Genomic DNA, 13,588 nt, shown 5'->3' on the forward strand with positions numbered 1-13,588 from the left:
GGGGGCGCTGGCCCTGACGACGGGGGAGAGGGGTGGGGGCGCTGGCTCTGACGGCCCCGTCTGTGGCCTTCCGGCCCTGCGCAGGCCACACTTAGGGTGTGCATCCCAAGTTCCTCTGCCCCGTGCTGCCTTTGGGGAGCGCTAGGCTCCGCACTGACATCTGGGGAGCGGACCCCTTGAGGGGCCGTGCTGAGAAGTGGCGTTAAGTCCACCCTGGGAACTACCGCGCCGGGCTGCAGCTGAAAGCTAAGGCAGTCACCCCCTCTCCAGGGACGGGCGCAGGGCACGCACCCTGGACGCTTGGGGTGTGGGCAGCGTGAAGGGGCAAAGGCACAGAAGGTGATTTTTATTTTTTACCTGTCTTGGGAGGGGCGCGCACTCTCACTTGGCTTTTTTTTGCCCAAGGCTAGCTCTCTACCACTTGAGCCATACCTCTACGTCTGGCTTTTTACTACTTAATTGGAGATGAGAGTTCCATCTGTCTTTTCTGTCCAGACTTGCTTCTATCCTCAGATCTCAGTCTCTTGAGCAGCTAGGGTTACAGACTTTAGCCACCAGTGCTCAGCAAGCTTGGCTTTGTTGCTGGTTATTTTGGAGATGGAGTCTTGTGGGCTTTTCTGCCTGGGATGGCTTCAAATTGTGAGCCATCAGATATGAGCATCTTGAATCACTAGGATTATAGACATGAGCTACCATTGCCCAGCTGAATTCCTTAACTTTTTGGATGAATTTTACCTTTTTAAAAAAAGACATTTCCTTCCTCCCTCCCTTCCTCCCTCTCCTTCCTTCCTGTAATGAGGTTTGAAGAGCCCTATACTTAAAAAATTTTTGTTGTCCCCACTGCCCCCCTAAAGTTGGAAGTGGATCCATGGTTAAAGAGGTAAAGCACTGTCTCTTGAGCAAAGCTCAGGTACAGTGCCCAGTGCCCAGGCCCCTGGGCTGGGGACAGACAGACAGAGAAAAATCAGAGATTTCTTTCTTGGATTAAGCAGTCAAGGACATACCAAGGAAAGACTTTTTTTTTCAGAATTTTCTGGTAACTTCCTTTTATTGAATACAATCAACACATTATAGTGTTGTGTTTGGGGGGTGGTAGTTCCATAGATTATCAGTCATCTAGATTATCAATCATTTTTGTTTTACCTGGGAACACATTGTGGGTTGGGAGAAGAACCTTTGCAAGCTATCCCAGGCCCTTGGCAGTTTTTCTTATCCTAAGCCAACAGCCAGCCTTGAGAGTTGCACCCTCAAGTGTTACATTGCTGTACTGCCTTGGGTGCCTTAGCCTACAATTGGTTCAGCTCATCCAGTGACCAGGGCCTACAGTTTCTCTTCTGTTTTTTATTTTAGCTTAACTTTTTAAACATCCTTCTGATTCTCTCCAGATCTCCATTCCTTCTCTTTTTCTCTCTACTTTCACCCCCCACCCTTGTCTCTTTAGTCTCTGCTGCCCCTGGCTTTTGCCCTGGCTCTGTCTCTGCTGCAGCTGTTGTTGTTGTTACTAGTCTGTCACTAGCCCAGGTTACTGCTGCCAGGGCCAGGGCTGCCTCTGACACCAGCTCCAGCCCTGCAGGTGACTGCATGGCTAATACTCCCACCTCTGCTATTTCTTCTTTGTGCTATCAACTCAGTTACTCTTAATGATGGAAATGAAAAGTAAACAAGAAAAGATCACCCCAAATAAGCCTTTAGTGCAATATCAGGGCACCGGAGGTTATCCCCACTCAAGCCCTATACTTTTTGCTTAGTTTTCTTCATGTTAAGTCTTTATCACTTGATAGTATATTGACAGGAATTCTAAAACAGTTTTAAATAGTAGAAGATATAAAAGAGTCATTAATTGTATTTATTTTTTTAAATGTAGATGCTAAATGATATAAAGTAATTGAACATATTTATTGAATACAGAATGATATTTCTTTTTATTTGTTTTGCTTTTCTTTTTTGTTTTTGACATAAGGTCTTATTATTTATTCAGGCAGGCCTGGAACTCTGGATCCCTTTGACCTAGTCTCATGAGTATATACTATTACTCCTGGTGGAGGTGTTTTTGTTGTTGCTGTTGTTGGTTGTAAGGCTTGAACTCTGGGCCTAGGAGCTGTCCCCGCACTCTTCAGCTCAAGGCGAGCGCTCTACCACTTGAGCCACAATTCTACTTCCAGTTTTCTGGTGGTTAATTGAGATAAGAGTCTCATGGACTTTCGTGCCAGGGCTGGCTTTGAACCATGATCCTCAGATCTCAGCCTCCTGAGTAGCTAGGATTACAGGTGTGAGCCCCCAGTACCTGGCTTGGTGGTGCTATCTTAATACATGTATGAAATGTGTAATTTGGGAAATTGGCATATCTATTAAGTCACATATTTGTCATTTCTTTTGCATTGGAGCATTCTGAATTCTCTTCATTCACCATTTTGGGAAAAAAAAGGTAGTACTAGGATTTGAACTCAGGGCCTCACACTTGCTAGGCAGGTGCTCTACCAGTTGAGACATGCCCTCAGCATGGCTTTAGTTTTTTTTTTAAACTATTTATTGGGGGGCAGATGGGAAGGGGAAACAAAGGAGTAGGCTACAATGTTTGATAAGAAATGTACTCATTACCTTGCCCATGTAATTGTAACCCCTCTGTACAGTATTTTCACAATAAAAAAACTATTTATTTGCTTTACATTATTTTCAGAGTATAACTTTTGTATTTTTTTTGTCAGATTTATTCCTGTGGTTTTGTGTGTGTGTGTGTGTGTGTGTGTGTGTATGCGGGTTTTGGGGTTGGAACTCAGGGCTTGGGTACTGTCTTTCATAATGCTCAAGGCTAGTACTTTACCACTTGAGCCACAGTACCATTTCTAGATTTTGCTGAGTGGTTTATCCAAAATAAGATTCTCACCGACTTTTCTGCCTGGACTGACTTTGAATTACAATCCTCAGATCTCAGCCTCCTGAATAGCTAGGATTACAGGTGTGAGCCACCAGCACCCAGCTCTGTTTATTTATTTTGATGCTTCTTTAAATGTACAGTTTGTGGTACTGAGATATATGGATTTTTTTTGTTGTTGTTGTTGGTCGTGGGGCCTGAACTCTGGGCCTGGGCGCTGTCCCTCAGCTCTTCAGCTCAAGGCTGCTACCACTTGAGCTACAATACCACTTCTCGTTTTCTGGTGGTTTCTTGGAGACAATATCTTGTCTTACAGACTCTCCTCCTCTGGCTGGCTTTGAACTGCGATCCTCATATCTCAGCCCCTGAGTATCTAGGATTACAGGTGTGAGTCAACAGTGCCCGGCTGAACATTTAAAAATTGTATTTTAAGTGGGGTGCTAGTGGCTTATGCCTGTATCTTAGCTACTTAGGAGGCTGAGTTTCCAGCCCAGATAGGAAAATCTGTGAGACCCTTATCTCTGATAAACCACCAGAAAACCAGAAATGGCATTATGGCTCAAGTGGTAGAGTGCTAGCCTTGAGCAAAAATGCTCAGGGAGAGTACCTAGGCCTTGATTTCAAGCTTTAGGACCAACACCAAAAACAAAATTTGTATTTCAAGTATTTTATTGTAATTGTAAAGAAGTATACTTTATTTTTGTATATTGGTTCCTTTAACCTTGCTGAACATCTTTATCTTTCTTATATGCTTCTAAACCTTTAAAAGTATGCATACTCTAAGCATTAATATTGATAATGCTTGCATGCTAGTTTTTGTTGGGACCTACATTTTTAACTCATTTGAGTACAATCACTTTTGGAACTTGTTTGTGGCCCAGGAGGTACAATTTTTATCAATGGGATGATACCAGAATTTCAATCTGGCAGGGCACTGGTGGCTCACACCAGTAATCCTAGCTACTTAGGAAGGCTGAGAACTGAAGATCAAAGTTCCAAGACAGCAGGGCAGAAAGTCCCTGAGATTCATATCTCTAATAAACTACTCAAAAAAAAAAACCCCAAAAAGCCAGAGTGGTGCTATGGCTCATGTGGTAGAACACAAAAGAAGCTCAAGGACAGTGCCCACGAACTCCAGAACTGTCACAATTTGTTTTTTCTTTTCCTTCTGTGGAAATCAAATGAATATGAGTCCTATGAGCATTTCTCGTTTGAGGGTGGGTCCTGCTATCTAGCCCAAGCCAGGCTTCATCTGGTAAATCATTCTGCCTCTGCCTCTCAAGTGCTGGGATTGCACACTTAGCCTCTGTTGGTGACTTTTAAAGTTCAAATTATGGGAAATAGTAGGGGAGTATAAGTCTATTACAGGACTCATTTATTTATCCATAATGGTTTTTGTTTGCTATGGCCATTGCCATTTAGGAAGTCAGTTAGGCCTAATTTTTGCCTATCTAATCACTGTCAAAAATCATTCACTTGACAAATGCTAGGCTCTGAGATGGATCTGTTTTCATGTAGGTCTTCCATTAAAATGTGCAAAGCCGGGCTCTGGTGGCTCATGCCTGTAATCCTAGCTACTCAGGAGGCTGAGATCTGAGGATTGTGATTCAAAGCCGGCCCAGGCAGGAAAAGCTGTGAAACTCTTATCTCCAATAAGCCACCAGAAACCAGGACGTGGTGCTGTGGTTCCAATGGTAGAGCGCTAGCCTTGAGATGAAGGGCTGAGGGACAGTGCTCAGGCCCAGAGTTCAAGCCCCACGACCAACAACAACAACAACAAAAATGTGCTACTTAGGTGTAAGTGGTGCATGCCTGTAATCTTAGCTACTCAGGAAGCTGAGATATGAGAACTGTGGTTCAAGCTAGCCCAGACAGGAAATTTCTGTGACACTCTCATCTCTAGTTAAATGACTAAAAAGCTGCAAGTGGAGCTGTGGCTTAAGTGGCAGAACCTTAGTCTTGAGCAAGAAAGCTCAGGGACAGTTCATAGGTCTTTGAGTTCAAGCCCCAGGATTAGCACCAAAAAATAAATAAACTTTCTGTTTCTTTTTCTTTTGTGCTGCCACTTGAGACACAGCTACATTTCCAGCTTTTTGTTGGTTTATTGGAGATAGTCTCATGGATTTTTCTGCCCCAGTTGGCTTTGAAATGGACTTCTCTGATCTCAGCCTCCTGAGTAGCTAGGATTTCAGGCTTGAGCTACTGATACCAAATGTCATTCATCTTTAAATTTAATTTTTAGACAAGGTCTCACTAACTTTGTTCAGGCTACCTTTAAATTTTTTATTCTTCCTGTTTCCACATGCTGGGATTACAAGTATCTAGCACTCCATCTGATTAGTTTATTCATTTGACTCTCTAGTCAAATTCTTTTATATTGTAGATCTTTTGCACATTTTTTCCTTTTCTTCCATTCTTTTTTTGTTTTAATTCTCTTAATATTTGAATTTGCCAGTTCCATTCTTTATTACTTTTTCTCATATAAATGAAAATCATTAATTTTATTGTCAAGGTGATGTATGAACTTGTTACCCCCTCCCTCATTTTTTCCCTCTTTCCTTCCCCACCCCCCTATTTTCCTTTCCTTTTGTGTGTTTATTTCTCCATTAATACTAGATTGTTCTGTATACTATAATTTGAAAATCCTTGAATTCAAATGAAGTCAGGCTATATTACTCTGTGCTTTATTGCCTAATAGAGTTCACTTGTTACACAGTTGTTATTCCTAGTAGGCCTGGAAAAGTGATTCTTATTGACTAATAAAAAGCCTGTTTTGCAGATTTGTGGAATTTGTGTGTGTGTGTGTGTGTGTGTGTGTGTGTGCGTGTGTGCGTGTGTGCGTGCGCGCACCTGTGTGCCTGTCTTGAACTCAGGGCCTGGGTACTGTCCTTGAGCTTCTCTGCTCAAGGCTAGTGTTCTACCACTTCAGCCACATCTCTGCTTTCAGCTTTTTGGTAGTTTATTGGAGATAAGTCTTATAGACTATCCTTCCTGGGCTGGCTTCAAACCAGGGTCCTCAAATCTCAGCCTCTTGAGTGGCTAGGATTACAGGTATGAGCCACCAGAGAATTCATGGAATTTTTTTGAGGATACAGTTCAAAAGAGGTAGCATATTGGTGATACTGAATTTTTTGCTTTCTTTTCTTTTTTGGGGGGGTCTGGTTGTGGGGCCTGAACTCGGCCTGGGTGCTGTCCCTCTGCTTTTCAGCTCAAGGCTAGCTCTCTACCACTTGAGCCACAGCGTCACTTCCGGCTTTTTTCTTTTTGCTTATGTGGTGCTGAGGAATCAAACCCAGGGCCTCATGCATGCAAGGCAAGTGCTCTACCACTGAGCCATCTTCCTAGCCCCAATACTGAATTTTTCTTTGTTGCTATTTTGTTTTGAGATTGGGTCTCTACACAGGGAGGTGGCTCTGTGCTCATGGGCTCAAATGAATCTTCTGCCTTAGTCTCTTTTAAGTAGCTTGCCACTGTACCTATCTACATTTAGTTTTTCTAAGGACATGTGACTTATTTTCTTCTTTCTTTCTTTCTTTCTTTCCTTCTTCTTTCTTTCTTTCCTTCTTCTTTCTTTCTTTCCTTCTTCTTTCTTTCTTTCTTTCTTTCTTTCTTTCTTTCTTTCTTTCTTTCTGTGATGGTGGTACTTGGGTTTGAACTCAGGGCCTCATACTCACTAGGTAGGCATTCTACCACTTGAGCCATGCTTCTAGTCCTTTACTACTTTATTTTTCAGGCAGGGTCTCATGTTTTTGCCAGGGGCTGTCCTCAGACTTTGACTGTTTTGTTCACAGCTTTTCATGTAGCTGGGATCACTGGTGTGTGAAACCATGCCTAGCTTATTGTGATGGGGTCTTGCTAACCTTTTGCCTGGGTTGTCCTTGAACTGGAGTTCTTTAGATCTCTACCTTCTGAGTAGTTGGGAGTAACAAGTATGAGCCACTTTGCTCTGATCTGCTTATATTACTCAGTGGGAATTTACATCTTTTTCTGTTAGGGTAATTAAACATTGAGCATGTATCATAGTCACTAACTGATTAAATCTGGCCTGCAGTCAGTTGTTCATGGGCCTCTAAATGTGTTCCCATAGGGTGGGCTCAATTTCACAAAAAAATAAGTGTGACCCCATGCATGAAATAATGTCTTCCGTGGAAATTCAATAGAAATTCCATGTCAAGTAATGTTGAATTTTTTTTTAATAGTAAGGTTAGGAATAAGGTGGAGGCAGATTGATCCTCTAGCTAAATTACTATAGACTTTCAGAAGAACAGTTCAGAAAATGCCATACTGAACCACATGGTGTTTGCTCATATCTAACCCTAGTACTCAGAAGGCTAAGAGCTGGAGTATTGCAGTGTTCAAAGCTAGCCTGGACAGAAATGTCTGTGAGACTCTGTCTCCAGAATAACCAGGAAAAGCAGGGTTGGAGGCATATCTTAAGTGGTACAGCACTAGCTAATTAATGAAGCCAAATGAATGTGAGTCCCTGTGTTCAATCTCTAGTACTACCAAAAGAGAAAAAAAAGAAGCCAGGTACCAGTGGCTCACACCTGTAATTCTACTTTCTCAGGAGACAGAGATCTGAAGATCACTGTTTAAAGCCAGCCTGGGCAGGAAGGTCCATGAGACTCTTATCTCCAATTAAATACCAAGAAAATCTGGAAGTAGAGCTGTGGCTCAAGTGGTAGAGTGCTAGGCTTGAGTGAAAAAAGTTACAACAGTACTCAGGCTCTGAGTTCAAGCCTCAGGCCTAGCACCCAAAAACAAACAAACAAATAAACAAAACAGAAGAAGCCATACTATTTGCATAAATTTAAGGAAGGGTGTTTTTTTTTTTTAATTTGTGAGATTGCTCAAAACCTTAAGTTGGTCACCTGGAGTTTCTAAGGACAAGCAGTTTCAAGACTGCTAGTATGAATTCTGCATATCAAGTGGCAGAAATTTGTTATGATCATTCTGGAGATCCACTCTACACAGAGAATTTAGTGGTGTCCCATCAGCACTTCTTACTTCCTTGGCTCACTAGTGAGATAATTCATTTATTTATTTATTTTTGTGGGTTGTGGGGCTTGAACTCTGGGCCTGGGTGCTGTCCCTGAGCTCTTCAGTTCAAGGCGAGCACTACTACCACTTGAACCATAGCACCACTTCTGGTTTTCTGAGTGGTTTATTGGAGATAAGAGGGGTTTTAAACTGTGATTCTCAGATCTCAGCCTTCTTAGTAGCTAGGATTACAGGCATGAGCCACCAGCGCCTGGTGTGAGAGAATTCTTATTCTGCTCTTTTCCTTCTGGAATAGCTTAATTATAGCATTAGAACTCGTAGGAGAGATTGTAGATCATGACTAAGTCATAGAATCCATGTGTGGTGACAACAGAAACATAAGAACACTTTGTAGAATCACAGAGTTGTCAGATTCACCCATTTTCCTGTCCACATATATGGAATGTTCTAGGAGTCTGTGACCTTTGAGGATGTGGCTGTGAACTTTACCCAAGAGGAGTGGGCTTTGCTGGATCCTTCTCAGAAGAATCTCTACAGAGATGTAATGCTGGAAACCTTCAGCAACCTCGCTTCTATAGGTATGAATGACATTTCTTCACTTAGTCAGTTAGAGAGCAAATAGAGAACAAATTGTTCCATGATTTGGAATGTGGAAAGGGAAGAATTTAAGGAATAATTCAGGCATGATGGTTACAAGGTATGCTTAACCTAGAAGATATTTTTTCTATAATTTCTTAATAGTTCATAATTTTTTCTGGATCTGCATTTTAGGGAACAGATGGAGAGAGCAGAACATGAAAGATCAGCATACAAACCCTGGGAGAAGTCTAAGGTAATTTGCATGTATAAGAGGAAGCATCATCTCTTGAGTGAACCTTGCATGTCATGAAAATTTAAAAACATGCAAAAAAAAAAACCCCATACAACTTTTTAATTACCATTAGAGAAATTTCACCCAAATATGTATTTTGATGTCACAGAGCTATTCAGTGTTTGTAAAGTATTTCATTTTGGAGACAACACTAACAAAACACACACATGAATGTTGTTTTAATAGTAGCTCTGGGTTGCAGAGTAATCATTTGTTTTCAAATTATTCATCCATGGCAGAAAATACACAGCTTTTGTCAAGTAGTGTAAGTTCAAGACCTACTAATAAATTTTCATTAATAAAGTACCTATTCCTAATTTTGTGTTATTTTCACTTAAATTACATGGTAGACTCAGTGAAAGTAAAGAAGGTAATCCGTGCAGATACCTGCACCCAGATTCCAATATTAATGTGAGCAAGAAAATTTGGACTAGAATAAAAATATGCAATGTGTATGAGAAGGTTTTCATGTGTCATTCATTCTTTAATAGCCACACCATCTCTCACTCTGGATATAAACCATATGTGCATGAAGAATATGGACAGAAGCTGTATAAGTGTGAACAAGGTGGGAAAACCTTCATTTCTCTTACAAGTGTACAAGGACACTTGGCATCTCACAGTGTAAATGGACCATATGAGTGTAAAGTATGTTTCAAAGCCTTTGATTTTCTCAAATCATTTAGAGTACATCAACAGACTCACAGTGTGAAGCTTCACAGTATAGAAAATCCCTATGACTGCAAGCAAAGTGCAGACACCTTTGTTTGTTGTAGTTCTTTTCAAATACATGGAAGAATTTACACTGTAGAAAAATCTTACGAATGTAAACAATGTGGAAAAGCCTTCAGACATCTCAGCTACCTTCGAGTACATAAAAGAACCCATAATGAGGAAAATCCCTACAAATGTAAGCAGTGTCGAAAAGCCTTCAAAGATCACAGTTCCCTTCATGTACATGAAAGAAGTCACAATGGAGAAAAACCCTATGAATGTAAACAATGTGGAAAAAACTTCAGATATATTGGTCACTTTCGAGCACATCAAAGACGTCATACTGGAGAAAAATTCTATGAATGTAAACAATGTGGAAAGGCCATTAAACATCTTAGTTACCTTCAAATACATGAACGAATGCACAGTGAAGGAAAACCCTATGAATGTAAACAATGTGGTAAAATGCTCAGTAGTTCCAGTTCTCTTAAATTACATGAAAGAACTCATACCAGAGAAAAACCATGTGAATGTAAACATTGTGGTAAAATTCTTAGTTCTTCCAAGTCCCTCCAAAGACATGAAAAAATTCATACTAGGGATAGACCCCATGAATGTAAACAATGCCATAAAGCCTTCAGAGACCACAGCTCCCTTCAAGTGCATGAAAGGATTCATACTGGAGAAAAACCTTATGAATGTAAACAATGTGGAAAAAACTTCAGATATCTCGGTCACTTTCGCGTACATCAAAGACGTCATACTGGAGAAAAACCATATGCATGTAAACAATGCGGCAAAGCCTTCAGTGATCATAGTTGTTTCCGAAGACATGAAAAAACACATACTGTAGAAAAACCCTACCAATGTGAGCAATGTTTTAAAGTCTTCAAATACCACCTTTCCCTTCGAAGACATGAAAGAACTCATACTGGTGAAAAACCATATGAATGCAAAGAGTGTGGTAAAGCCTTCAGAGACCACAGCTCCCTTCAAGTACATGAAAGGGTTCATACTGGAGAAAAACCTTATGAATGCAAACAGTGTGGAAAAGCTTTCCGGTATCTCAACTACCTTCAAGTACACGAAAGAACTCATACTGGAGAAAAACCCTATGAATGTAAACAGTGTGGCAAAGCTTTCATGTGTCTTGGCTACCTTCGAGTACATGAAAACACTCATACTGGAGAAAAACCCTACCAATGTAAACAGTGTTTTAAAGTCTTCAAATATCACCTATCTGTTCGAAGACATGAAAGAACTCATACTGGAGAAAAACCTTATGAATGTAAATACTGTGGTAAAGCCTTCAGATACCATAGCTCCCTTCAAGTACATGAAAGAATTCACACTGGAGAAAAACCCTACAAATGTAAACAGTGTGGAAAAGCCTTCCGGTATCTCAACTACCTTCAAGCACATGAAAGAACTCATACTGGAGGAAAACCAAATATCACTGTAAACAGTATGGGAAAGCCTTCAGAAATGTATTACCTTTAAGTACAGGAACATGCAGTGAAGGAAATCCCTATGTATATACATAATATGGCAAAGCTCTTAGTTCTAGTCCCTTGAATTACATAAAGGAACTCATTGAAGAAAAAATGTGAGCAAACTATGTGGTAAAGTTCTTAGCTCTTCCAAGTCTTTTTGAAGACAGAAGAAAATATATGCCTGGAATAAATTCTATACTTGTAAACAATGTGGTAAAGCCTTCAGTCCTTACCAGTCCTTTCAATGACAGAAAAGAACTACTGAAGAAAAGTTCTATGAATGTAAACCATATGTGAAGTCCTTCATAGGTCACAATTTGCCATGAAGACACACATACTGGAGAAGATCCTATGAATGTAAACAGTTCACTAAAGCCTTCAGAGATCACAGTTCCCTTCAAGTGCATGAAAGAGCATGAACTAGTATTGAGGTTTGTTAAATGATTTTCTGTATCTCTTGGGATGATCTTGCTTTTTCTAATATGTATTATCTTTCAAATATGAAAACATGGCTTTTATAGGTTCAATCCCTTTTGATATGGGATATAAGAATTTTTACACTTGCTTTTCTAATACTTTTTTGAGGCCTTTGTGTCCTTATTAAAGGGATTTTTTTAATAGTACTGGGCTTGAACTGTGCTCAAAAATTTTTTATACCTTATAGCATGTATTTAGTGTATATAAAGTGTGTTTTATGCATGTGTAATGTAAACATATTTAATATGTAGAATATAGCATGTTTGTGTATAAGCATATGTTATATATAACTGGTTTATATTTTATGTAATTAAAATTACATAATTACAATGGAATATGCTTTTGTCAATCTATAATATAATGTATTTCAGTTCACTGCTAGCTGACAAAATTATTTGAACATACCCGTCACCTGCTTCCACAGGAACAAAAGGAAATATCACCTTCCTAATACCACAAACTCTTCTTACCACTCTGTATTTTCTTAGTTCTAAGGTGAAATCTCAGTGCAGACTTAACATAGTTTACAGTGCCTTTCACCTTTTGATTATGAGTAGAAGTAACTAATAATTAGCCTCTCTCATTCTTACCTGCCCTGTGAGGTAGCATATGTTTGTCTAGTAGAACTAGGGTGCTAAAACTTAGTTCAATGTATTTTAACTTTTATAGTGTATTATCAGAAACCATAGGTATGTTTAATGTCATCGAGAACTGAAGTAGAGTTTTAGGTTTGCTGCTGAAAGCCCTCAATTGATGGATTTTCCATCTTGCCACATTCTTCCATACTTCTGTAGAGACATTCTAGGAGGCCTTGTGGACCTCTCTCCTTGCTCCATGCTGTCACTGGCCTACATGACATGTCAAGAGAAGAAACTAATTGCTGTCACTGGCATTGTTGGGTGTGTGCATCTCAGTGGGTCTGAGATATGCCTCACATGCACACCATACAAACCTTTACTGACAGACTCACTGCACAGGCATTTCTAGCATCGTATGTTCCTGGCACAGTACATGACTACATGAATCCTCAAATGACCATATATATGTAAGATGAGGGAACTACATCATGGAACTGACTGGCTTTGGATCCTGGTTGTGTGTGAGTTTGTGCCATGCAGGTCTACATGAAGGAAATAAATCCTCATGGGCTGAGGTTCAGACTGAGCCTTTTGGAAAAGGACTTCCATCCCTCTGCCTGTGGTCAGAGCAGTATGTCAAATTCTGGAGATGCCAGAGACCAGGAGGAGGGGGAGCATTTCCTGAGTCCCTTCAGTGTGGTCTCTAGACCTCGAGACAGAATTGGGCTAAGGCATTACCAGACCCAGGGACTTGGAGGGTGTCAGACTCACACTCCCAATCTCCACATAGCAGAGGTTGTACTAACATTATGCCTTTATTTCATGCAGCCCCATGAATGAGACTGGAGTGTGTGGGTCTTCTTGGCCTAGGAGGCTATCAGGCCCTGCTTGGCCTGTGGCTCCTGGTCTTTCTCATGGACCTAGGGGCCTAGGATTGGTCTGTGGAAGGACAAGGCCCAGAGTGGCCATGCCTACCCATCCCCCTTCCTCGCCCCATTACTGTGTATTCTCTCCAGACTTCGAGCTGGCTGTGCCCACCTGGAGGTCTCTTGCTCACACATGGATACCCTGCTTGCTTGCCTGCCCCAGCCCCCTTCATGAGCCGTCCCTGCCCCCTGCCTCCTACTGCAAGCCTCACCCTCTGAGCCGGCCCTGCTTGCATGTTCTCAGTTTGAGCGGGAACCTGAGCTCTGCGTTCCCAGCTCCTCTTCAGCCTGGTCGGAAGAGGGAGGCAGGAGAGACAAGTAAGTGTGAGGAGACAGTCCGCCAAGGAGTGAGCCCTTAGCCACCGCCCTGTGCGTGGTGGGCCGGGACCCCACGCCTGCCATCGCCACTCCGGCTTCGTGTTCGGCTCAAGCTGTGCCTCTGCTTCCGTCCGGGCTCCTGGGGCGGCTGGGGTTATCTTCTGCCCCCCCAGTTTTGGGTACGGGAGCACGAGGCGCCCACAGGACTGTTCCTGGCCTGAAGGCCGTGCACCGGCCACGCCGGGCCAGGGTCTGAGCTCGGCCTTCGCGGCCGTGGGGTTCCGGACCTCGGACCGGGCCGCTGCCGTCCGACCTGGTCTCCCCGCCAGGCGCTCGCA

At 41.8% G+C, this 13,588-nt stretch overlaps 1 protein-coding gene across 1 annotated transcript; it reads left to right on the forward strand.

Moving 5' to 3' along the window:
* Positions 1–8,309: 8,309 nt before the first annotated feature.
* On the forward strand, positions 8,310–11,750 carry LOC105984521 (zinc finger protein 709-like). Its single transcript, XM_013014740.1, is given in 4 exon segments — positions 8,310–8,451; positions 8,645–8,705; positions 9,236–10,907; positions 10,910–11,750. Coding segments are annotated over 4 exon segments (1,860 nt in total). The 5' UTR covers positions 8,310–8,417; the 3' UTR covers positions 11,003–11,750.
* The last annotated feature ends 1,838 nt before the right edge of the window (positions 11,751–13,588 follow it).

Source organism: Dipodomys ordii, unplaced genomic scaffold, assembly GCF_000151885.1.
Source record: "Dipodomys ordii isolate 6190 unplaced genomic scaffold, Dord_2.0 Scaffold24, whole genome shotgun sequence".
Lineage (NCBI taxonomy): Eukaryota > Metazoa > Chordata > Mammalia > Rodentia > Heteromyidae > Dipodomys > Dipodomys ordii.